This window comes from Eucyclogobius newberryi, unplaced genomic scaffold (genome assembly GCF_026437365.1).
Source record: "Eucyclogobius newberryi isolate DKJ021-1_F unplaced genomic scaffold, fEucNew1.0.hap1 SCAF_19, whole genome shotgun sequence".
NCBI classification, from domain to species: Eukaryota; Metazoa; Chordata; class Actinopteri; order Gobiiformes; family Gobiidae; genus Eucyclogobius; species Eucyclogobius newberryi.
In genome coordinates, this window is record NW_027315823.1 from 25376562 (window position 1) to 25403335 (window position 26774).

Here is a 26774-nt window from a genome sequence, read left to right on the forward strand (position 1 = left end):
TTATCGTTGCACTCTTCTCTTTTGTTTGTGATTTTATTAGTTTAGAAAATCAGTTGGATTGATAATTTTTAATTTAGTTAATTTTATTGTATTTCTGTAATTTCTTTGTGATTTGAATGCATTTTTCCTGCTGTGTGAAGCACTTTGAATTGCCTTGTGTATGAAATGTGCTCTACAAATAAACTTGCCTTGCCTTGCCTTGCCTTACATGTGTATTATTCAAACATAAAGTATGAGGAGCTTTCACCTTGAGACCAGGCTCGAGATGATATTACGTTATTCACTGTTGTACTTGAGACCCACTCCTCACCGTCTTTCATACTTACAGCCCAGGCCACAAAATATAATTGTAAACTGAAAATAGAAAAATAGCCCACCTAATGGCTTTGGACTCGAAGTGCACTCCCTTACACCCTAATAGAACAACCAAAAACAATGGAAATATATGAACACGGTTTTCTGTTGTTGAGCCGGAGCAAAATAGCATACTTACTTACATATTATACAGCTATACAGAAGATAAAGTTTTGTTTTCAGTGGATCGCCTTATAATAGATGCACTTTGATCTCGACCTACATAGAGCTCCACATCAAAATGGTGAAGAACTTCCAGCACACTACATTTTAAAAAAGGTTCTTAGTGGAATTAAAATAATAATGATAAGAATTTGCTTTTGCAACTGTAATTTGCTGAAGGCTTTATAAGTCAGGGTTGTACAAAAGAATACACCAGATGTTATTATTGTGTATTCTGATCACTCCGTATTTGAGGGTCTTATGTGTCCATGCTATAATCATTTAACAACACAGGCGAGTAAACCGAATGTGCTAATAATGGTCTTTAACGGGGCCCAGATAAATGGACTCTTTTTTAATAAGTGAATAATTAGTCATCATTTAGTATGCTAACAAGCTGCTATTAACTGGTTTTTCCATTCTGACTTTGTTAAAGCGCCAGTGCGGGCCTGGCACTGTTTTGATAGTGCTGTCTCTACTAATCATTGTCAAACTTCTCCTGCTGAGAGCCAGTGTGAACCTGCTCACTGCTCCTCATTTAGAGTTCACAAATGTTAATATTATACCAACTCCAAACTTGAATAACTAATAACTGTTGCCGCAGCGATGTGTTCTGATAATGGAGCCAGTTTTACTCAAGGGTATACATTGTGATCGTGATACATTCAAGGGCTGTGTGGCAAAATCTGTACTGCTCTTTGGTGTTTGATGCAATTTTGTATTTTGAATTTGATTTGTTGGCGTGTAAAGGACTTAGAGCAGCTCTTGTGTCATAAATAAACAGTTACAATTAAACAACAGAGCTTAAGGATAAGTTGCTTGTAAGGTTTAATATTGATACACTATTCACCAATTACTGTGCTATATCATATATAGTCGTGATAGCCTTTTTTTCTTCTTCAATCCTGTTATTTTAAAATAATCAATCCATTATGGGGATCGGAAGTCTGTTCTAAGTACATTTGGGTCTGGGGAAGGTTATAGAGTCCGGACAATTACAAGTTACTGTTTTTAGAGCCTTCCAATTGCTCGATGCCTGGTGATTGTAGCCTAATTTCACTCTCACACAACAAATGCTGAAGCCACCACAATAAAATAATAATGAAATGGCTCTCCCTGATATGGACTCCCATAGAGGCTAATTAAAAGACATGCTTTTGATCTGAAAATAGCGCTGCTGCTGCTGCTTGGGATAAGAACAAGTTTGTATTTATTGCATTATTGTTTCAAGTTATTTTATTGATCATGTTATTATTAAATCGTGACGGCTTTCATTGGAACCTGTTCAAAGAAAATAAATAAATAGGCTATAGATAATAAGACTCTATTAAATGATCTTAGTGATAATCATTGATCATTGATTATTTTGAGATAGGGATGTCACAATATCACATGTTAGTGTTACAATTATTGTGAGAAAAAAACAATTATTCACGATTATTGGGACAGTACAAAATTGTGCTGAAAAAAGTTAAATATGTCAAAATTATTTAAAAAAAAAAAAAAAAAAAAAAGTACTTACATTTAAGTCTTTTTTTGAGCAAAATATTGAATGAAAAATATTTAATTTTGCTTCTAAAATGATCATAATTATATATATTTTGTTCTCAGGATTGTATTATATTATTATTGTATATATAATCACGATTATTGATTAACTGAATAATTTTGGCATCCCTATTTTGAGGTAAAACAAATTACAACCAGTTTAATTTGTTTTGTGTTTTCAGGAGCTAAAATATGAGTTATACAATGTCTTTTCACAATGTGGTTAAATGTGTTGTATTATATTAGTATTAGAGGAATACAAACACCGCATTATGCTCAGGATCATCGCGTGTTTACACCGGACCGTGAGCGCGCGGCTCATCCACAAAGGACGACGTGCGCCTCGCGTGCGCTCTTCTGTTTGGTGAAGAGCAGTAACCATGGCGACGAATGCAGAGTAGTGTAGCTAACGCGGTCACAACTGTGTGTTTTAACTTCAGCAAGATAAACATGTTGAAATGTCCTAAACGTTATATCGCGTTAGCAGTTAGCTACAGACCCGGCGACACAGACAGCGTAAAGCCGCGTGCGTAATGTTGCGGTTTTAAGCGTTTAAAGTCACGCGCGATGTTCAAGAATAACTATCAGGTGAGTTTAGCGTGAAGCTAGTATAGCCCAAGTTAACACCAGCACACGAGGTGATTGTGAGTAACTAAGGTGTTTTGTTGATGTTCCTGACAGGGAGGAGCTGTGGTGGAAATATTCTGTGCCCAGGGAAAAGATCCTGTGGCCAAGTGGAAACTCAGCGGGGGAACCATACACAAAGTACATTTAACTGTATATTCTAGGCTATTAAGACACTTAATAACACATAAGCCTACATCGGCGTTAATTAGTATGTGGTTGGCATATTTATATATAGTAAGCAGCCCCGCCTTCAATCATCTTGTTATCATATTCTTCATACTTTTTTGCACCTTTTGATCTGGTTCACACATAGAGACACAAAATCAGTAACTACTTATTAGTACAACTGCTGAACAGATTTATGTCAATTTTTTATCATGTGGTGTCACACATCACACAAGAAATTGCTATATTAATTATAGTTAGTATGATGCAAACAAAAACATTTATTTTATTGGTGCATGCTGATCCTTTCCTGTGGCAAAATGAGTCCATCTAAAGCATAGAATTGTCTTTATTATTGCAAAGACAATTCTATGCTTTAAATGGACTCATTTTGCTCAAAGTTGGGTGAATATAAGTAAGATAAGTAATGTCCCGCACTGCTGTTAACTATATATTACTGTCCCTGCTGATTCTGATACAACAACACACCGCGGTCTATTTGAAAAAAAAAACATGTGTAGTAATTGATAGCAGTGTGCTGACACAGGTCACGCTGACTGCATTCTCTTTCATATTATGTTTTCCATTTAGGAGTATAATAAAGAAATCAAAGGATTTGTTTACTGTCTGGAGGGTAGCAGCCAGACAGTCAAAATGCAAATGCCAAAGAATGGGAAAATGTATTGTAAGTAAGAAGATACCAGTTATTTATATTTGACTTGGATTGCAAGTTTGAACAGTAATGTCTTTTATGATGTTGTCAGTGGGACTGCTTCAAAGATTTCTGGTTTTTCAAGTCAATGTTCCACCTGGCAGAGATTTCTCCATCGAACTCATGTAAGTCTATCTGCTCCTTTGCGTTTCAAAAAGGTAGCACAGCTTTAATGCGGAGATGATAAAAATACCTGTTCTACAACACATTTCTAAGTTTATAACAGAATTTAATCAGTTCAAGTTAAAAGTATGTACTGTAAAATAATAATATGAATATCTGAATAATATGATTTATAATAATTAGATTGAAAAAGGTACCGATAACTGAGCTAACTAAGTGTTAATTGTCTAGGGTGACTGATACAGATCACCTAAAACGACGACTTTATTTGTCCACTGTGCACAAAGAGCTCTCATCTACGCTTTGGCATGCAAAGATTCCACTTGTTGGAATGAATCACCACATTGTACGTAAAAGTCGGTACATTTTCCATGTCTGATTGGATTTCTGTCTACACTTTGTTTGTTAATTTGTATTGTTCCAGTGGACAACCTTGTGCATAGACCTTGTTTCATTCACAAGCAAACTGTTCAAAGATGTGGCATTTGTGAGTTTGGATGGAATAACAGTATTCGCAAACTGTAGCATTCGAAGAATCTTTACAATGAAAGCAGAGCCCAAGGTTGAAGATGGTAAGTTCATGAATTCAACCAACTCACTGGAAAATATTGACAATGCAAGAAATATTTCTTTGTTTTCAGTTTATCCAAGGGTATTTTTCTATATATAAACTCATTAAATTACCCAGGAGAAGTACATATCAGTACAAGTACAAATCCTTCGTTCTATGTCATTTGATATAGTACATTTTGTTATTTTGAACTGACATTCCCAAATAATGACAAATGAATGTGATTTATTTTAGTTCCATAGTTTTACTTAAACTGTCCTATACTGTATTTCAAGTAAGACATGACAATTTAACTGCAGAGATGTTCCTGAGTGGAGGTGGTTGGATGGAGTGGATTCCCCGAAGTTGTCATTTTCCACAGGACATAAAACACATCACACAGGTTTTGAACATAGAACATCTGAGGAAAACTGACTACAAAACTGGACCTGTCACTACCAGTACTGGTATGTAAAAGCACCTCACCAATGTGCACGCAATCAAAATGTCAAATCATGCTTTATATATAGCATATTAAACAATAGGGAAACAATTTTAGTTGCAGTATCTAAGACTACCAGGCCAATTAACAGATACACAACTGGATAAACGCAAGCTCAATAAGTTCAATGCAATTTTGTGGTTCTTTCCAGGCACAAACACAAAAACATCATCATGTAGACAACCAGTAAAGTTACATACATACATTACCTACATAGAGCACCTTTAAAGTCAGCCTAAAATTCAGTTAAAAGTCAGAGAAAGTGAATGACAAATGTATTAAACAATACACTTACTTTACTTTATGTTGTAGCTCCTTTTGTTCTTTTGGCCTTATACCTGTGCAGATAGGTAGTCACTTATATTAATATGAAAAGACATGCACCAGTTATTCAGCGCTGGAGCCTCTGTGACCTTTTATAACAGCTTATTTATTTGTTCTGACAGCTGTCCAAGTCCTAGTTAAAAGTCCCAGTGGAGTCAACCAGACGAGAGCGAAAACCAAACAGAAAAATAGCCTGATAATTAGCGACTGCATTATTAGCATAATCATGATTTAAGTGATTTCGATTAAAGTCGGCAACCAATTTAAACATGAAATACTGGCTCGGTGGAGACTAAATGAAACGGGCGTATTGCTATCTTGTGTTTTTCTGTAAGTTGGTTTGGTAAATCCACATAAGTTTCCTTCTGTTGAATCTCCACAGAGAAGGTGGTGCTAATGAGCATCATACAGGGTCAGAACAAGGACACGTCACACCTCTAGTTGCAGCCAATTATTTACACTTGACAGATTAGAACAATGAAGCAGTAAACTTTAATCCATAGAGCTGCCATCAAAACATAACTTTAGTTCTATGGCCTCACTGCATGGAATTTCTGGACACCTTTCCGCAAGCCCAATATTCAAGAAACAAACTTATCTAAGTGAAAGCGCTTATGTAACTTTTCTGGAGGAGGATCTGCCATCTCCACAGAAATGTATTGCTTTGCTGAGATTGTTACGCAGTACACGAGTATAGAGACTTGCAAGTTACTAGTTGGATCTGTGGAGAGGTATGAGGTGCTCACAGTCATATTGCATATGTTTATAGCGTTTGTGTATGTGTTTGTGTTGCAATGAAACATCTCTAATTGAATAAATGCAAGATAGTTATGTTTAAATTAGACATATTATGCTTTTTTAAGGGTACTTTTTATTAAACTATTACCAATGTAGATCATCATTTTATATTGTCTTCATTGTATAGTGCAATATTGATCTAAATGGAAACCATTGAATTCCTGTTCAACACAGCAGAACTGATAAGCCCCACCTCTTCATAGTGGGATTAAACTGTAACAAGCAACAGATTTACGAAAAAGTTTCACTTGAAGTGACGTTTTAGAACCCTGTCTGTATCACTCGGATTTGTATCAAAGCCCTCCTTTCTTGCAACTAAGTACAAGGATGTGGGTGAGGGCAGGGAGTAGGTGAAACAGGATTTATTCAAACAAGCTCAAATAAATGACAACTTCGAATAAACTTATGATGAGGAAACACTGTTGTGACAAGGTTAAAAGCTCAAGTTGACCTAGCATAACATGTCCCCTTTATTGTTATACTTTTTAACATTCTAAGTGATAAAAAAAAACATCTTTATGAAGACATGCAGTTGGCAGAATCTCCACTAGAAAAGTGATAAAGTGCATCTTTAAAAATAATTTATAGAAATTAAAATTATATATTTCCAATGGGCTCTGTGTACAACAGCACCTGGCTGGCTCGTGTTAGCGTCAGTACTTCCTGTCTAAATCTGTTTCTGGATTTTTCGCTGAGTAAGTCTAAAACTAATACATACTACTATATATCAGGCAGTGAACAAAACAGGTGAAAACTGCACCAAAGGACACCTCTGTGTTTATAAAGACATGTGTTTGTGTCTCAATGCTAATGCTAATTCTACTCTTTAGGCATACACAAATTAATTACTAATTCATATAACAAACTGAAATAATCTTCACATAAAAGAGTCAAATAGTCTTTACTTTAAAATCGATTTTTTAAAATTTTGTTTTAATAATTTACATTTTAATATAAATTAGCATAAGCTGTGAGAAACGGTTACCCGGTAGCTTAGCCAACTGCTGCTGTGCACCGTCCCTTCAATATTAAGACTAAAATTATACAAACCTACATTAAATCTTGTTATATCATCCAGCTGCCTAATATTCTGTGTTTGTGTTTCTTATTATCAGTGAAAGACATTTAAGATGCAGGCCTTCATTCATTCCAAAGTAAAATTTCACTGTGCCTTTGTAGTGAATGTTGTTGACATGTTTGCAGCTCCAGCGCAGACGGCTGGTGTGGCCCCTGCAAGGTCGGCCCTCCCTGTGAAGAGCAGGCCCCCGGGCGTCTTACAGAGCGCCTCGGGGCTCAGGGCTTTAGGACCACGGCCTCAAACTGAAGAAAAAAGCCACGCCACCTCAGAAGCAGTGAAAAGCCTTGCACTTTGTACCTCCAACATGGTAATCACATAAACACGATAAAAAATGTAAACTGTGTTAGAAGAAAAGAGCACTCTGCACCACGCTGAATTTGCTGCCTTGAATTTAAGATGATTTTTGTGTGTGTGTGTGTGTGTGATGGCTGTATCCTTAAGGGATCCCTCTGCTGCAAATTGAACCCAAAGAGTAAAGCTAGAAATCAAAGCAATTTCAGCCAGCATGAAAAACACTCACAGAGAGACTGCTCCCCTTCACTTCAAGAGGGTTAGTTTTAATTTTAAATTCAAATCTGTTTTTATTGTGTGACGTTTTAATAAAGTTTGTATTGTACATGCATCGAATAGGTTCGCTTGAAACACACTACATTTCAGCAAGTGCATAAAAAATACATGAGCTAATTCATTTAGCCACCACGCGTTGTTAAAAGCATTACAGTGGCAGCGCTTTAAATGATATGTTCTCTCAAGCACATAACAGCTTTTAGGGTGAATAAAGAGGCATCATTAGCATAACTGGATGAGAATAATGCTGCATTTCCTTGATTAAGTGGAACGTGGTGTAGCTGGTTTTAATCTCATGCAGAACACTCAAAATTCTCCTAATAGGATTTTTTATTTATTTATTTATTGTGCATTTAATTATTTTTCAATCAGACTTAACCACATGTTTAATCATTTCTGCTGTCCGTGCTTAAAAGTACAGTGCATTGGAACCGCTGGCATTGTACAGCCGCACTCGCCCAGAACATGTGACAAACCGGTGTCCAAGATTCCAAGAGTCAGCAGTGCGGGAAAGCCCAAACTCACATCTAGAGGTACATACTATTAACTGTATATTTATTCTATCCGAAAGCCCAAACTGTCTCTGATTTCTTGTGTTTTGTAGACAATGCACCTCCCAAAAAGACGGATAACCCAAAGCCGTGCACTCCTTCATGTAGCAGCAAGGGGAGCAGACAACAAGCTCTTAGCCTAATCGAAGAGACAGAGCTCCTAGCAGCAGGTGAGGCGCACAGGGCATGAAGAAAGAGCGAGGTGGCAGGAAGCCGAAGCAAGCTGGAGGACATGTGCACTTAAGTGGTGCTTATAAAATTGTAAAAAGGCTACTACAAAAAAGTAATTTGTGCTTGTAGTGGTGTTGTTTTTGTGAATCTTACCACAAGTTCGAGCTCTTACTACCTCTTAGATTCCTTCCAAAACATATTTGTATGCCTCAGACAGTTTTATATTATCATTATTTTACACGAGCCGTTTCAAGGCCACGTCAAGGATCTCAGCAGTAAAAAGCTATACTTTTTACAACGCCACACACAAGCAGAGGTGTGCTGCCACAGATGGTTCTGCAGTCAGAGCTATAGTTGAAAAGCAGTTAGTTCATTAATGGTAATTGTGGCGCATTAAGTAAAAGTCTGGGGGACATCTCCAGGGGTCAAGGTTTGTCTCACTGTGGGCAATTAGAGAAAATGATTATGCAGTTGAAGTGGAGGAAATTCCCTCCCTCTTTCAGGTGGAGTGTGATTTAGATCTTTTATGTGTTGCTTAAGCCTTTTTGTGTCATAGCAGTTTAGCTGATTTCAGTATTTGCATTTGAATATACCTAAACTGTCTCAAATCAAAATACAAACTGAAGAATAATCATATCCTGTCTCTGGCCCTTTTGTGTGTCTAATTTTGGTTTGTTGTCATCATTTAAGAAAAATGTAGCCACACATGATGATGATTGAACTATTTTGGTAATGTTCACACCAGTGTCTTTAAGGCAGAAAATTCAGTTAACACCTTCAGAAAGGGCCACTGGTTAAGATAAGATAAGATAAGATATTCCTTTATTGTCCCACATGGGGAAATTTCATTGTTGTAGTGATTGTAATTTTGATGAAATAAAGGAAAACTCAATAAGGGCGAATTAATTTGGTTAGTAGTTGACATTTAATATGTCTGTCATCCAAGAGTTAAAGCAGTCAAACCATTATAGAGATTCCAGCTCTTATAAAGCAGCTTCCAGCTTGGCTGTGTTTCCTCTTACTTTACTTTAGCATTTTTAAGCCTCACGGTTACTGTCCACAATGCCTATTACTAACTGATGACTTCATTTAGCTGTACACATTTTTCAGGCTTGAAAACGCCCTCATGGGAGTTGTGTTGAGGTTAAACTAATGTGTTGTAATCTTCTGTCCCAGATAAACGTGCCTCTGGTGCAGTTGTGGATGGTCCCGGGGCTCCTGTGCAAGGTGAGGTTGTCTCTGTGCTGAGCCAAGCGCCCTGTGACCTCAGTGTCTACTGCAGCTGGGACAGTAATGAGGAGTCTGAGCCCCAACTCTGCACACACCAGTCTGTGTTCATGTTCTGCTCTCCACCACATACGCCCACACAGAGGCCAGGGCGAGCCCAGCCGGGGCACCCAGAGAAACATGTGGAGGACTGGGAGGGACAGGCTGGACGCAGAGGAGGGGCTCAGCTGGAGGACGACTTCATCGGCAGTGAGAGTGACGAGGTAACGTGGTACTTACAAGAGACTCTTTTCTCTTCTTTCATGTCACACAATGAAAACCACAAGGGCTGGATTTCATTCAAACATTTTATTTCTAAATATTTATGTTGAGTTTAAATCTGTTGCACAGGCCCTGTGCTGCATGAAACCATTCAAATTATTATGATTCATTGAAATATCTTACAAACTTCATTGGATCAGTTTCTGATGAAATTTACAAAATTATTTAAATGCGGAGCCATTTTCACTTCATTCGGTCTCTCTTAATACACTCAAGTTTTAAGTTGTAGGTTTCTATATTTATTCTATCTTAAAATGCCAGCATACATTATTAGTATACTAAGTAGAAAAAAAAGAAACTATTTGATTTATTTCATCTACTTAATCAAATAGCTTAATTGTTCCTTAACTGTCTTGTCTACAGGATGAAGTGTATCTGGCCTCTGTGCAGCAGAGAAGCACCACAGACTCAGGCCTGGGTGCCTCAAGGTGCAGGGATGAAACTTTGGATGAAGTCTTCCTTCATTCTCAAAGCCCATCAACAGAAAGTGGAAGCAACAGCATTTCTCAATCCGTCACCAAAACTGAACCTCCTGGGTTTGTCCCGAAGCGCTGTCTGTCTCCGAGCAGCGGCCTGGGCAGAGCTGAGGCCGTGAAGCCCAGTGTCATTGTGAACAGCAGTGTGTCACTATCAAGGAGACTCCTGCAAGAAGTCAGAATGGTGCATTACAGAGGGGACAAGGTACCTGCTGCAAGCGTGTACTAAACACACGTCAGTCACTGAGCTGTTGTTCTCAATGCCGCCGCACACAATCTCTCACCCTTACACCATCCGTATGATTTGTACAAATCATCACGGGCAACATCAAGTGAAGGTTGTGACTGAAAACCTGTCAGACAGAAATGACAAGGTGTTGGTTCCCTTCACCACAGACTTGTTTTATTGGCTGTCATTCGTTTAGCTCCAGAGCGATGCCTGGTCTCCTCTCACAATAACTTTAGCAGTACACAAACTGTTTTAGTCTAAAAGGGCTCCTCCTCCTTGTGTTCTGCAGTACCATGAGCCGGATGCTGTTTTCACAACATTGTAATTGCTCGTAGTTGGAAAACATTTTTAGTTAAATGAATGCCTGCCTCACATTGCTGATGGACAGACGAGGCACACCAGAACCAGGAAAGGTGTCAGAAGTGAATAACATCTGAGTCAAAGCATCCATAAAATTGCAGTCCTTGTGAGGCTGCAGCGGTTATGAACATGTGAACTGGCAACAGGTGATGCAAGTGACTAGCAAGGATGCCCAGTGTGGTCCGAACCAAGAAGCAGTAACGTAACATGTTACACTTTACCAAAAGAAATCTGAGGGTAACTGACTGAGGTAGGCAAGAATAGATATACTTCAAATCATTTAAAATACATTTTTAAAAAAAGAAGAGAGCAGATAAAATCATTTCCGTCATATGTACAGCTAAACATAACAGAGTGGAGGCCTGTCTCACATTTTCAGGAAGACTGTTCCAGATTTAAGCTGCAGAAAACGCTGATGGCTCATGTTTAGTCAGCAGCAGGAGGCCAGTCCCTGTATCACTTTAGCGGTAGGTATAATGAAAGTCTTTTTCTAAACACTAGGATGAGGAGGAAGCATTTGTTGATGGTGACGATGGCCCCCGGCTGCTTGAGGACGAGGACGAGTTGCGGATGTTGGCGAGTCTAAAGCGAGAACACGATGAGGAGGAGAGCACAGCGGCTCTGACCGAGTCCCAGATCCACCAGTGTCACGTGAGCCTGAGCCTGAGCAGCGACGACACCTCCACATGGACAAACGTCCCTATGGTCTGTACACTGAGCATTCATTCACTTTGTTCTAATCCCCGAACCTTCAATCTACAACATTAGATCTACTTCATTTCATTTTTCTCTAACATATATTAAAAGGTATGTAATTGTCTTTTTGGTTGCTAGGTACAATGCAGTACAGCTTTGCTCTTCTAACATTTTCTAAGTTTTCTAAGATTTTCTTTGTTCAACCTCTAAGTCTGACTGAGATTTGGACTGTCATTTACATCAAAGTCCTGGCTCCCTGGGTGATAGGGTCATGCATGTTTTTAGTATTATGTTTAAAAATAATTATAAAAAGCTAAACGCCACACTATTTTCTAAAGTGTTCTGACACTGGTGATAAATACCTGTAATCGTTTTCTAAAATCTGTGGAGGTCATCTGACATGATCCCTATGAAATAACATGTTTCACTTTATGAGATGAAGAAAATACACATGATGCCGTTTGCTATTGGACTTTGAAGGTCATTGCAGCCCAAGGTCTATTTGCATAAGCACTTTGAAAAGAACATTGTCTTACCGGGCTCTTTGTCCTTTTCTCCCTCCCCAGAGAACACCATTATTACAGGGTTTGAACTTAGGTCTATTACTCATTCTGCGGATAGAGATATCTGTTAATGTACCAAAATTTATAACGCTCAAAGAATAGTCCTGCACCACTGGGACTCTTATTTCATTGTTCAATTTTAAAGGAATGGTAAGGTTTTTGTTCCCAGTACTTTTTAGACCTTGACTGCAATGGCTACATGTACACCATTTCAATAATGTAGTCGTCACCTTGATTATTGCTGCAAGGTAGGAAAAAAGAAAGTATTATGCCTTAGATTCTTCAAAGGTCTGTGGTGTTTTGTCGAGAAATACAGAAGGTAAAGGACATGATCAGGACCACAAGGTACTTTTTCAACATTTTGCAGTATTTTTCTTCGAACAACTCATTGACAAGAACATGACCATTGAACAAATATTTGTTGCATTAAAATGATAAGAGATTTTGTGCAATTTGAATATTTAGTGTAATAAATTCCATCAGACTGAGCACTAGAGTCTCATCATCATCAGCATGTATTACCTGCACAGTCCCACCAGGCCCAGTTTAAGCCCCTGTCTTATTTTCAGACAATGATTTTGCAGAAGAGCCACTGAAGCACACAGATAGCTGGAATTTGCTTAAGCATCGCTGTTGCAGCTGCTTTGGTGTGACTGCTTCTTCATCAAAGTCATGTAATGTAATAGGCTTTAAACAGGCACTAGACTTAAACAGGCTCCTGAGGCTATAATATGGTCCTTAGCCTTGACAAGATGGAGAGGCTAAGCACTCGTGTTTCTTTGAGCTGAATATTACTGAAGCCATTCTTATCTCCTATTCCCATCCTGCGCTCTTAAAGGTCGCTCGTGACACTCAGAGACCGCTGCTGCGTGTGTCACAAATACATCACAATGCTCAAGTATCAAAACACATTTGGGGATGAATGGATGTGTTTCAAAATGAGGTTGCGTCAGGATGCAGCTTATCAGAAAAATGAACAAGGTTTCATTAGGTACGCTAGCCTTTCTCTCCCATGTTTTTAGACTTGTTTTATTAAAGGCAAGTTAGAAGAATGACTGAATGCAGTAAGAATGACTAATAAATAAATAAACCACTAACCTTGCATATTCCATACCGCTGTTACAACTGGCTTTGTTTTGTTGCTGTTACCTTATGTAGCCGCATTAGAATGTAATGCAAGGAGCTGTTCAGTATAATTACCAAACTCTGAAAGCCTCAGACCTTGGCTATAATAAAGAGAGAGAAAAAACAAGTTTTCAAATTAAGATTTAATATTTAACAATGTTTTTCACCTACCTCTTTTTCTGTTGTAGCCTGACCATCAGGGTCATCACTATCAAAAGGAGATGAACCCCCTGCTGAGCTCAAACCCAAGGTAAACACTCTCACTTCATACAAAGGATTTGAGCTAAAGTTCTCAAAACCTATTCAAGTTGATACTGTTTGTTGTTCATACGAAGAATAACTTAACAAACTTTTAGAACATTTTTAATTGCAAGCAGCAATAAAAGCTACTTTTACAATGGGTGATGCTGTTAGTACCACAATTATGACTTCAGATACCTCTACTATCAATAAATGCAGCTTGAGCAATATTCATACGTTTCATTTTAAATCTCTTTCACTACTTAAGGCTAGACAATTCAGGGAAATTATTTATTTATTTATTTTTGTCTTTTTTGTCAGTTGTCTCTCTCAACACACCAGATTTCGCCTGAAAACAACAAAGTAGTCTGAACATAAGAGTGTTTTATTATTTCATTGACTCGGACTGGTCTCGAATTTTTTTCACATGGGGACATAAAGATCAGTCCTGTAAGTAGCACCTACACACACCAATCTAATTTTCCATCTAATGCTAAGCCTGATTTATTCAAGTTGTAACTCCGTATATTGTGGTGAAATTAAATTTTTGGTTTTACACCAATTTTCAGTCAGAGCTAGTTTTCTCAAATGCTACAAATCCAAAGTTTGTGTGTCTAATATTTCCACAAACAAAGAAATGGTTCTATACTTTTTTCAGATTTTTATGTCCCAAATATTCGCAAGGGCGACGTTTACAAACAAATGATTTGCCTTAAATATATTTAAAAATATTACATGATGAAAACTTGTAATGCATTTTGTATTACATTTTTTGTAAGTGAACTAGGGCTGGGTATTGCCAAGACCCTCGATACATGTATATTCCGATACAGTTCCCTCATTACGATACATATTCCAATACGTTCTTGAAAAAAGGGTCTTAAAAAATTACCAAAGGGGTAATTTTTTTACTCTGGATAAGAAAATGTATGAAATGTTATGTTTATCCACAAAGCTCTTATTTATAAATCCATTCTGCTCTAATAACTTAAGTATTGCATGTTTCTTGCTAAACAATTAACATGGTCTGAATATGCTGCAGCAGCATCTTCTGCACAGATCAGTTTCTGATCAGGTCCACAGCTCCTTCTCACCTCGGCCGAGAGGAGCTTCTGATCAGGTCCACAGCTCCTTCTCACCTCGGCCAAGAGGAGCTTCTGATCAGGTCCACAGCTCCTTCTCACCTCGGCCGAGAGGAGCTTCTGATCAGGTCCACAGCTCCTTCTCACCTCGGCCGAGAGGAGCATCTGATCAGGTCCACAGCTCCTTCTCACCTCGGCCGAGAGGAGCTTCTGATCAGGTCCACAGCTCCTTCTCATCTCGGCCCAGAGGAGCATCTGATCAGGTCCACAGCTCCTTCTCACCTCGGCCCAGAGGAGCTTCTGATCAGGTCCACAGCTCCTTCTCACCTCGGCCCAGAGGAGCTTCTGATCAGGTCCACAGCTCCTTCTCACCTCGGCCCAGAGGAGCTTCTGATCAGGTCCACAGCTCCTTCTCACCTCGGCCGAGAGGAGCTTCTGATCAGGTCCACAGCTCCTTCTCACCTCGGCCGAGAGGAGCTTCTGATCAGGTCCACAGCTCCTTCTCACCTCGGCCCAGAGGAGCTTCTGATCAGGTCCACAGCTCCTTCTCACCTCGGCCGAGAGGAGCTTCTGATCAGGTCCACAGCTCCTTCTCACCTCGGCCGAGAGGAGCTTCTGATCAGGTCCACAGCTCCTTCTCACCTCAGCCGAGAGGAGCTTCTGATCAGGTCCACAGCTCCTTCTCACCTCAGCCGAGAGGAGCGCGGCACAAACAGCAGATCAAAAGTACTATTCCACCTCGTTTGCACGTAAGTCATTAGCTTGTGTTCCGGCAGATTGAGCAGCTTCTGCTTTTTCAGGACGGTAACAGCGCGCCCCTCTTTAGGAGTTTGCTTCCGCCTGGACAATTTATAATAAATTTATGTTGTTTAAAAGTATTGATACTGTGTGCTGTCCGGTGGTGGAGTAGTTAAGGCACAGCACACGTATGCCAGGCTCTGGATGCGACTGGCTGCAGTGTCGTGGGTTCGGGTCCCTCTCGCGTGTCCTCTCTCTCATCCCCCACTTCACCCTGGCAAGAGTCCGTGATGATATAGCGCCATGATATGATGATATATCGTGTCGATTTTTTTAATACAACCCTAAAGCGAACTCCACGCAAGGTTTCAAATTGATACCTCCAAACGTAAGATTTTTTTCCTATTCACTTGCCATGTCTCGCCTTAAAAGCATGCATAAAAATGTAATTGAAATGGCTCAAAATGGTTCTATCTGCCAAAAACAATAACGTTGAAATGCTCATCTAATATTTAAAAAGATGCATCTGAGGTACATCTATTGCCTATGGTATATTTATATTAGCCTCATTGGTTGAACATAGAATCCAGCATGAAATTCTTTAATCAGATGCAAAGCGGCGACTGAAGAATTAGGCTAAATGTCAGCTGTCAGCACGCAGTGTGGGTGCGGCTTATCTGCTTTTAAGATAAGAACAAATAAACACCGTGCCAGACACACACCTCCCTTTTCTTTTCACTGCTCTTGTCAGGTTCACATCTACACATTATTCTTCACTCATTGTTCAACCTGTCACTTATATTCAAAGGTAGTTTTTGACGTCAATTTCCTTTTCTTGGGTAAATGAATAAATAGCATAAGCATATAGACAAGTAATGCGGTTGGGTAAGGATGAGTGCAAGGATTAGAGCTTCCTGTGCGCCCCTTTTCAAATCTATCATTGATGAGGCAAAGGCCAGTTTCTTCTCAGCACTCTCTTTTGTTGTCCATAATGCAAGGCAGCCACAAGGCATGCCGACCTTGCATTTTCATGTCACAGGTTGAAAAGACAAAGAAGTCTAAGAAAAACAAATAAAAAACAGAGGAGATAAGAGTTTCAGTATGGCAACAATAAAGTCATAACTTGTGCAAGTTTTGCACAAGAAGAAACGAGTCTAGTGTAGTATATTTACCGTAATACTGGAATTCTAATGCTACATCGACATGTTAAGCTACGTACACACTCGCCCGACGCAGAAGTTAGACGCCTGTACATTTGAAGACAAGCGCCCCGGACGCGCGTTCTCGACGCCCCGGTCGTAAAATACACTCAACAGCAGACGTGCGTCCGAGTCGTCCTGCGCACATGCGCAGTGGACGAGTTGTGCTGTGTTGCTTTTCTCGTGGTGTAAATGGAGTTTAATGGCGGACCATGGCTTTGGTTTATTAAAGGTTGAATGGATGATTTTTTTGGCCCAAATCTGAGTCTTATTTCCTCGTGGCGTGGACTGCCGATTAGTCCTGCCACGTATCAATCATAAAACGCACCTACTGCTCACCTGCAGCCGCGTGTGGCTCGTCCCCCGAGAGCAGCACGGTTCCACGTGTCTAAGCGCATTGATCTATCATAATAAAGTTCCCTCAGTGTACGGGACAAAATGAAGACGGAGAAAGACAGCTCGAAGAGACGGAAATCTACGAGAGACGAGAGATGCGATGCGATCCATCGGGCTAATAAACAAACGCACGTGTGTGTTGTATCAGTCTGCACGGGGGAGTGCGCATGCGCACTTCCGCCTGAGTTCTCAAATCGCCGAAAAATTGTCCATTGCGCCTTTAACTTTACAAAGTCCAAAAGCGGAGGAGATGGGCTCCGGGGCCCGTCTGGGACCCACAGATACTTCAGAGCTGAGCAGAGTTTAGTCAATATCATTATTTGCTCCAAGGATTTTTTTTATTTTGCGGGTTTGTTTTGGGTCTTTTTCCGGGTCGTGCGTAGCACGTCATCTCTGATTGGCTCCTGCGGCGCATTTGGCGCAGAAAGTTGAACAAAGCTGAACATGTCGCGCCGGCCGCTATGGCCTCGTACGCGCGCTCAAAGCGTCGAGAGCATACGAAAACGCAGGAATTGCGCCGCAAAAACGTAGAAATCGCACCGCGGAAAACGTAGGACGCGTTTGAGGCGCGTTTACATAGACTTTGAATGTAAACTGGACGCTTTGGACGCCGTGGTCTTTAACCCCCCGGACAGCCAGTTTTTACATGAATTTAAAAAAAAGAGGTGTTATGCTGATCGTGACAAGGTAGTTTATGAAGATATTATTTCAAGTTGTGGCGATGGTCACCTTTTGTTACTACTATCACTTGCTACTGCTACCACTACAACCTCTTCTGATTCTACATCTAGAGTTCCAAATATTTTAATTACAAGCTCGGGGTTTCCAGCCCTTCAAAGTAAAATAGTTAAAGTTAAGTTAAAAGTAAAACTTGCTACGTTTGACCTCTGGAAATTATCAAATAAATGTTTCTAACTGTGACCCAAAAATAATTGTGTTTGCTGTCTTTAAATTCTATAAATGTATGTATCTATAAACTAAACATAAAATCAATTAGATGCAAAGCAGTGTCTGCAGAATTACTATTTAAAAATGCTTTATTTTTATTTATTTTTGTTATTTGGAATATTTAATAAAGAATCCAAATAATGTCACTTACATTCAAGTTAATACAGTTTCTATTTTAAAATATATACGATACAAAATATAATACAAAAATAGACAGTCCAGAAGATCAGGGCAACTTCATTTTAAACTACTAAGATATACACTAAAATGAGTTATTATTTACATAGTAATTATACTTATCAATGTATTTTATTGCACTCTTTTGTACAAAGTAAAGTTTTTTGTGTTAAAGTTGTAAATGTGCTTTAGAAATCAACTTTGACATAATATTTGACATTGACATTGAGTCATCCATATTATTATCATCCATTAAACAAACTTTCACCTTCAACTTAACTGCTTGTAAATGGTAGATTCCAGTGGCCCCTCACCGCTTTTAGGCTTTACATCTTCTCTCTCTCTTGGACTCTGTCTGTCCCAGCCTTGTTCTTGAACACAGCCATGTCTTTGCAGTGTACACAGCCGTCGTGCGTTACCAACGAAGACAAAGCGGTTGCATCATAATTCGGCTGCTTGAGATTATGCTCCCTGCACCTCCTCCCTAACACCCCTTTTGATTTATTGATGAAAAGCCAGGTTCACTGGGTTGAACATGCATGAATTGTAATTTTATGTGTGCTATTGGGAGAAAACAAACTGTATTTTGAAGGGCAGAATGTCTGAAAATCACATGCCACATACACATCTAGGCGTCAATAAATAAAAGCCAATATTTCAAGAGTTCAAATGTAAGAAAAACTCATATATAATAGGTTCAAACCATATTTTGCTTACAGTAAATGAAACTGAAAACTTAGTGAAAAATGTCAAATCATAGGCAACACAATCAAAATATTAACTGTAATATTTAAAAGTGCACTATGTAATTTTTCTGTTGGCAAGTTCCACCACCTGCTTGTCTCTAAGATGTCTTTGCTTTGCACTGACGTCTCAGTTTTAATCCTGTTACATTTGCTGGATCATTTAGAGATTAATGGACTGGGTGGGCATCAATGTCTCTGCCATAAACTGGTTAAAGTCCTATCTTGGAGAAAGAAAGTGCTTTGTTTAGATTGGTGACTGTGTCTCAGACCACATGCCCCTGACCTGTGGGGTTCCCCAAGGGTCAATCCTCGGACCCCTTCTGTTCAACCTCTACATGCTGCCGTTTGGCCGTTATTACTCAGAAGTGATGTGTCCTGACACAACTATGCAAACGACACTTAGATCTATGTCTCACTGACAGCAGATGAACATGGACCAGTTGATTCACTCTGTCACTGCATCAGATTAGTGTGTGGATGCAAAACAACTTTTTTCAGCTGAACTGAGACAAGACTGAAGTCATTAAATGTGTTTGCCTACAGGCCAGGAAAATAGGAATAGTTGTCTAGTCCTATTTAAATCAATTGTCCAAAGTGCATGTAAACCCAGGCATGTCAAGGTGCCATGGATCAATACTCCCAAAACCACTAGCTGCATGTTGTCACGACCTCCTCTAGTCCATATTCAGATGTGATGTAAACGATCGATCGGATTGAAGCAGGAAAAATGTAGCTGTGCATGCTTGACCACATGCCATTGCATGAACTTAGAACAGTCGTACTTGTGTCTAAACAAACAGCACTTAAGTTTTACTACAAACAGAGCGCAGCAGTGCTTACCAGAAATAGCAGGTCCAGAGTTGCGATTTATATCCACCCGAAAACACGTCTGCAATAAATGTGCTGAATAAATTCAAGTCACAGCCTGCAGTGTCCGCATGAAGTGGAATCCAGTCCTCATTCGTATATGTAATAGTTTATTAAAACATATTTTAAAACATACTCTTATTACCTATATGCAGTTATAACTCAAAACAAATGCTCGAACAAATGAACCAGAGCCGCACGAGAATCAACATGCACCTACGTTGTTATTTTTTTTCACTTTTGCTTCCACATTGTGACATCAGCCTTTAATACACATTTTGCTGGGCATCATATGTTGATGTAGATTTCACTTTAGATGATAAAGCTGTTTGAATTGATTTATATAAACTCGGGCAAAACTGGTCAGAACATTTTTTTAGCGCTGTCCAATTTCTCTGTGCATGTAAACGTGTCTGCCTCTGGCTTAGACTCATAATACAGCCATGCTTAGAGTACACTACTGTAACGGCCTGCTCACTGGCCTCTCCAAACGAGCTGTAAAACAGCTGCAGTACATCCAGAACGCTACTGCTCGGGTCCTGGCTAGAACCAGGAAGTACGATCACATTAGTCCTGTTCTCAGGTCTCTGCACTGCCTAGCACCAAAGTACATCTCAGAAATGTTAACAACATATGAACCCTCTCGGACTCTGAGGACCTCAGGGACCGGCCTCCTGCTGGTGCCCAGAGTCAGGACCAAACATGGTCCGGCCTCCTGCTAGAACAGTCTTGCTGAAGATGTGAGACAGGCCTCTACTCTGACAATGTTCAAATCTAAGCTGAAAACAGTTTTGTTCAGCTGTGCATATGACTCTTCTCTTTTAAAGTAAAATGTATAGTTATTATTTCTGTTTGTGTTGTGAATCTAATGCATGTTTTCCTGTTATGTAAAGCACTTTGAATGACTTTATATATGAATTGTGCTCTACAAATAAACTTGTCTTGGCAGAAATGTTCCACAGCATGACATTAAACGTATCTAGCTTGCATTCATCGAATTATATGTGTTTTTATTGCTCAAAAACACCTTGAAAAATATGCATTCTTACTGTAAGTCTCTCCACAGATGTGACCTATAACTTGGCTTGGTAGTGCCACATGCTTTTCTCAGTGGACATGAACTTAATGCTATATTGTGGAACATTCTAGATAAAGCAATTACATCTCTATGGAAATAAGAAGGTTAAAGGTAACATAGAGCGCCTTTAATGATTTGCAATGAAGGATTCGGAAAAATGTTTCAGCACATTTAAAAGTTGCAACTTAAAAGCTGCCTAAAGCATTTTTTAGGGCTGAAACAAGTTACAATCAATTGATTGCAAGTACTCAACAATTTGACTAATTGTCACCTATGTGTAATAGTAATTGAATCATAGTTTTGTAGACAATACACAGACTCCAAAACAGGCCCAGAGCTGAGAGAAAATGTTTTACGACTCGGACAGAGCTGAAATCACATCAAAATGTTACAGGAAAGAAATACATTTGGTGAAAAACATATTAGGATGTCCTCAGATAGCGTCACTTTAGTTCATCTGGATCAATTATGTAAAAATCTCATACCTTTCGCATTCTAACCATCTAATTGTTTCATCAAAACAATACTTGATTCATCTAATAGTAAATAATCATTAGTTGCACCTTAAGTTAAATGATAAAGCCCCGACCTTTACAGAAACCTCTTTCATTGTTGTTGTTGTTGTTGTTGTTGTTGTTGTTTTATGGCGGTTGACATCCGAGTGTTGCATTACCGCCAGACTTTATTCCTTAGACTTTGTCTGCATTAAACTGTATTGCCTATTATGTTGCTTATGAAGTCATTCTAAAACTATTAAGCATCATAGAATAGAATATAACGCCGCCCTGACCGTTCTGAAGAATCTTTCTCTGAGAAACAGCTGAGATGACTTGTCTCTGTGACACGTCTCTTGCAGCACTTCAGGATTCACAGCTGTATTTCTGAAATTAGACTTTGAACCGAGCCTCCATTTACATATTGAAGAGCAGCTGCGCAGGATTTGACGTTGTTTTCTTTGTTTTTCTTTGGGGCGCTGCGTTCACAAACAGCCGAACACTGCTTTCCATCATGGCTTTTTAGGATCCTGGCAACACCGCAAGCTTTTCTGTTTTTTTCACACTTGTCCCTTTTCTTCTGCATTTCTGTCTTTGCATATGATGCTTTTGGGTAGCATACCAAATGTAAAATGAGAATGTCATTCAAGCGTTCAGTGGATATGTTTTAGAAAAGATCTGTCTGAGTGGATCTGACTGGCACAATTGCATGGATGTCAAAGTCTTTCCTTCTTCACTTTTTGTCGCTTTCAATGTTTTTATTGAGAGCATTATAACTTTCATCCTCTAGCTTTTTTCTTCTTTCTTTCGCTTCTTTTCATCATAGTTCTTGGTACTTTAATTATTATGCATTTTAAACCCTAGAATTATTCACTCTTGCCAAGCTCAGCATTGTTATGAGCTGTTCAAATTTTACTGCCTTTTTCTGAGTGTCTGACGTTCCCAGTGAAAGAGATGTCAGAAGCATGAATACCTTTGTTAGAATGGAAAGCTCTCATCTTTAGAACAGAAGATTTCAAAGTCATTTTGAACTAAATTAATCAACATATCTTTTATTCTGCCGGCTCTGCTTGTGTTTTTGCTCCTCATTTACATAGTTTAGCTGTTTAATTTTAATATAGGCAGAAACTTGTGCTCGTCAGCCATTTTAACTGTGCGTTTTCATACGTCTCACACTGGGACTTTGCACCTCACTGAATCTATTGCCAGTTTATGTTTCATATCACAGAGGAAATTGCTATAAGCTTCTAATATGATATATCAAATTCTCCTATTGTCCACAAATGGATGATTAAGTTAAATTGTTCTGATCTTTTCCCATAAGTATCACCAGTATCAAATGGTATTACACAGTATACTTGTGTGGGCTGATATCACATCATGGATATTGTATTCTGTTGGAGATTCAGTTTAGTCTCTGTCAATTGAATGGATATAAATTCAAATCAAAGGAAAACTAAGCTCTTGTATAAATTAAGCAATCTGCTAATTATATGATTCGTCAGTTCGTATCGATCTTTGCAGAAACATATTACAAAGTGAATGGCTTAATGGTAGTGGCAGTGTTCTGTAACCTAAACATCCACAAACTTAGATTCTTGTTAAGTTAGGAGATGTACTAATTTCCATGGTGACATGTTTGAGCTGCTGACTGCGAGCGCTCTCCAGAACTGTCTCTTGTGACGTGTCTTTTATCAGCTGTTGTTACTTCCTGAGGAGTGGTCAGCCTGACGGACCAGGCCGCTCGCTCAGGCTGACCACGCCCCATGTCGCCTTTCTGACTCATCGCCACCAAAACCAAAGACAGTTCTGAAAGAGGCTTGGAGTTAGCAGCCCAAACATGTCAACAAGGTATTACATCTCCTAACGTACTGTCTTTACAGAACCTAAGCTTGTGGATTTATCAAAAGACGACAAAATAAACATTATATAATAAGGTATAAGTATGTCATTTTTAAATGTTTTTATTCAAAGTCTCCAGATATGAGGTTGTGTTGCTAGTTCCAAAGCTGAAATCCAGTGGGTTTAAACATATGCATCTTCTCTCTGAGCTGAATAGTCATTACCTAAAGCTCAGCACCTGCACTGATCATGAGTCAGAGCTAGTGCAGCCCTTGCAGCTCAGTGAGAATGGAATTCTGTAGGAGAAGGGACTTAACATGAGGCATAGCCATTCCATTACTGAGAAGGAAAAACACAGCCGTCTACATATCTTACCTTTAATCTTCAACGCGCTACTGGCAATAGCAGCATTTGTAGCAGTAGTTGTTTGAAGTAGTTGAAATAAGAGTACTTTTAGGCATTACAGGGAATGGTATGTATTTATATAAGTACTTATGGGTATCAGAAGGAGAATAGAATTTGATTGACATCGTCATTTTGGAGCCATAGTATTTCTAAACGACTCAAGATGAAAAATAAACCTCAAATTCAGTTTTTGTTACAAAGCATCCAGGTTCCACAGATAGGATGTTCCATCTCAATGCATTTCTTACCACAAAATTGTCCATTTGTCTTATTGTGTCTCTCCCCTCTGTCTTATTTATTTGTCATTCCCTGCTATAAAAGAATTTGGCTCTAACTTGATGTACAAAGAAGCCCATGATCTATAGGTGGAGGCGCTGTACCTTTATGACGAAGAGAACAAACTCATTTAGAGGGAAAGGAAATCCTGCTCTCCCCCACACAGACAAGGTTAGGACCCCTGCTATGGCCGCAGCGTGGACACTCTCAGGCCTTAATAAATGATCCTTCAGGTAAAACCAAGAGGCCCAGAGGCTAAGTGTTCCCGCACAAGTGGTTCAAGGACAATGGATGCTCAAATGGCTCTCTGAAATGCACGCTGATGGAGACCTTATTGTAAAAATATTGTACAGCATCTTTATAATGTGTGGGTGGGCGCTGGGATGGTAAGCGTAATCGCATATACAGTCATGATGATGGTCTTTTATGCTGTGGTCCCCAGGGAGTGGATGGACGTGCTGAGCCCCCCTATTATGGCTCCCGGTCAACGCCCAAGGTCACAAAACACATGGGACAGTCGGGAAGATGTAGTTGAAGGTAATTTTTGAATTTATCTTAGCTTTCAGGCACCATTTTATAGTGTTATAGAAAAAGAAAACACTATGTGATTATAATATTATGAATATTATAATATTATGAATATTATAATCATCACATATTATGAATATTATAATATTATGAATATTATAATCACCACAATATTATTCATATGACTTTACATTTTAAAAGCAATAATCTCAACAAGTCAAGTGCTATTGACAATGATTGGCAACATTTCCTTCTCATTCAATAGCATTTTGTTGGATGGATTTTAACCTGCTCCTGGGCAAAACTGCACTGTGCTGTGGTTTTCCTCAAGAAATGTTTTTCAGACATATCAAATCATTTTACCATTATAAATCCAGGCCCAAATGCAGTGTTGAAAAATAGGTACAGCTACTGATGTTTAATGTGAAACTGTTTCTGTCCCCTGATACGTCTTTGATTCATAAGCTGGTGCCTGTTTCTGCCGTTTGTTTGCATTAAACTCAGAGCAGTTGGACCTGAACATGCTGCTATGGCGCCACACTTCACAATCCTACAGCATGAGGTGTTGTAATGTTTTAAGCTGGATTCCCTCTGCGACGCGGTCCTTAGTTACACAGACATGGCGGAGCAGGGAGTGTCTAGATTCAATTTATTTTTGCATAACGCAGTCTCTTCAAAGCAGTCACTTCACAGGGCTTCACAACAAAATGATAACAAACCATATGAAGCGCTGTTTTATCTTGGAACTTACAAATAAACTTAAATTAATCCATTCATTAGTCATATAAATGGCCATGAATTTCCTAAGATCCAGATCAAATTATTATCAATGGCTTAAGCTCAAAATGAAATAGAGTTATCTAAATGGAAAGCAGGAAATCACACTATTCTTTCCTGAAATTCACAGCAAAAGCCGGTTGTCCTTTCCTAAAGACAAATGAAAACATAACCTTCCTGTCGGAGGTAATGAGTCAAGTGTCCATTGTTACTCTTAACTACAGTCTTCAAATGGAGTAGGCTGAAAAAAAATCCTGCAAAGCCATTTCTAATTAAGGGCCAAAACCCACAAGCGGTGCGCTCCGTGTCCTCTGTCTAACTCCATAGGTCAGAAGAGACAGGCTCATTACATGTGCGCTCCCCTCAGACTTGCCCACCGGGTTAATTGACAAAACCTTTTTCTGGTTTACAACATCATTTTTAAACCGCTTTCACAACTTGTCTCATAATTAGTTTTCATTATTGTCGCCGAACTTCTGATAAGATAAAGCGGTCCTTATGGGGGCACTCCATAACCTTTTCAAGCATTTAACAGCCTGTCAATTTAACGACTACATCCAGGCCTTTAAGTAATGGGGATTACAAGGATGAGTTTACGGCACTATAATGTGGCACTGAAGCATAGACCAGTGCATTTGGATGTATGAGAGTAAATCCTAGTCAAAGACAACTTTAAAATCCGCCTGAAAGTCACAAAGTGCACGCTCAAAAATGTGCGTTTCATATTCGGCATGTCGTACCCAAAACACAAACAGATGTTGCTGTTGTTTCAGACATGTCTTCTATTTGAATAGCTGCTTAAATGTCTCTTTTGAACAATTGTCTTTGAATGTGCCTCTGATTTGATTTATTTTGTTTTTCTATTTCAGAAGCGGATACATGTGTGCTTGAAGAGAAGGAGGAAGAGTATTTGAATCTGCTCTATGATCCCTGCCTGAACTGCTATTTTGATCCAAAGTCGGGGAAGTACTACGAACTAGCCTGACACAAGCTGATAAATATCTAATGAATAAATCACAAGATGAATGTCCTATGGATTTTCAGGCAGGGCTATTGAGGTGTTAATGAATCTTTTCAAGTGACACGATTGTGGGGGGAGCTCAGCTCACATACTGGCATACACGCTTTGTTGCCCATTCACTCAGGGCTGCACTTTTCTCCCGAAGGTTTCTATTGAGGATCTTGGCAAAGTAGTAATGTGTAAACCACTGAAAGAACTTCCTTGAGCTTTGACCTAAACAGATTACTTCCTGTAACCTTTTGTTACTCAGCAGTATCTCCGTCACAGTCTGTGTTCTATGCTATTTTCTGTGCATTTTTATAAGGTGTGTACTGCACATGTGGGTGATCTAACGCAATAAAACGCTTGCAAGGATGTGTTGTTGTTGTTGTTGTTTTTAGTACTGTATATTGTATTTAAGTAATGGAGAACCAAAAGCTCTCTCTAAAACCAGACTTGCCAAACATCTTCACACCCATTGATCTGTTGACAAAATAATGACTAATTTCCAGTCTCACAAAAAAAACAAAACGCTTTTGCAAGGTGTGAAAAATACATACAAGCTTAATTTTTTTAGTTTGTTTTGCACTACATTGCATTTCCCTTGGTACTAAATGCATATTGTATGGCAAGTTTGGCTAATTGCAATTCAATATTAACTAGGCCCATAACTGCAATAAAAAAAAATTCATCTTCAAATTGATATTACACAGTCACTATTAGTTGTAGAAGATCTTTATTATCATAGGAAC

The 26774-nt window shown here is 39.1% G+C and overlaps 1 protein-coding gene across 1 annotated transcript; it reads left to right on the plus strand.

Annotated features, from left to right (window-relative positions):
* Window positions 1-2599: 2599 nt before the first annotated feature.
* cfap20dc (CFAP20 domain containing) lies at window positions 2600-26378 on the plus strand. The gene is made up of 17 exons (XM_072452433.1): window positions 2600-2652; window positions 2746-2829; window positions 3448-3541; window positions 3621-3693; window positions 3923-4037; window positions 4116-4263; window positions 4562-4708; window positions 7069-7250; window positions 7385-7493; window positions 7927-8043; window positions 8115-8231; window positions 9409-9722; window positions 10144-10461; window positions 11347-11550; window positions 13418-13479; window positions 24160-24254; window positions 25892-26378. The coding sequence occupies exons 1-17, from the start codon at window positions 2632-2634 to the stop codon at window positions 26005-26007; spliced, it is 2316 nt and encodes a 771-aa protein (XP_072308534.1). The 5' UTR covers window positions 2600-2631; the 3' UTR covers window positions 26008-26378.
* The last annotated feature ends 396 nt before the right edge of the window (window positions 26379-26774 follow it).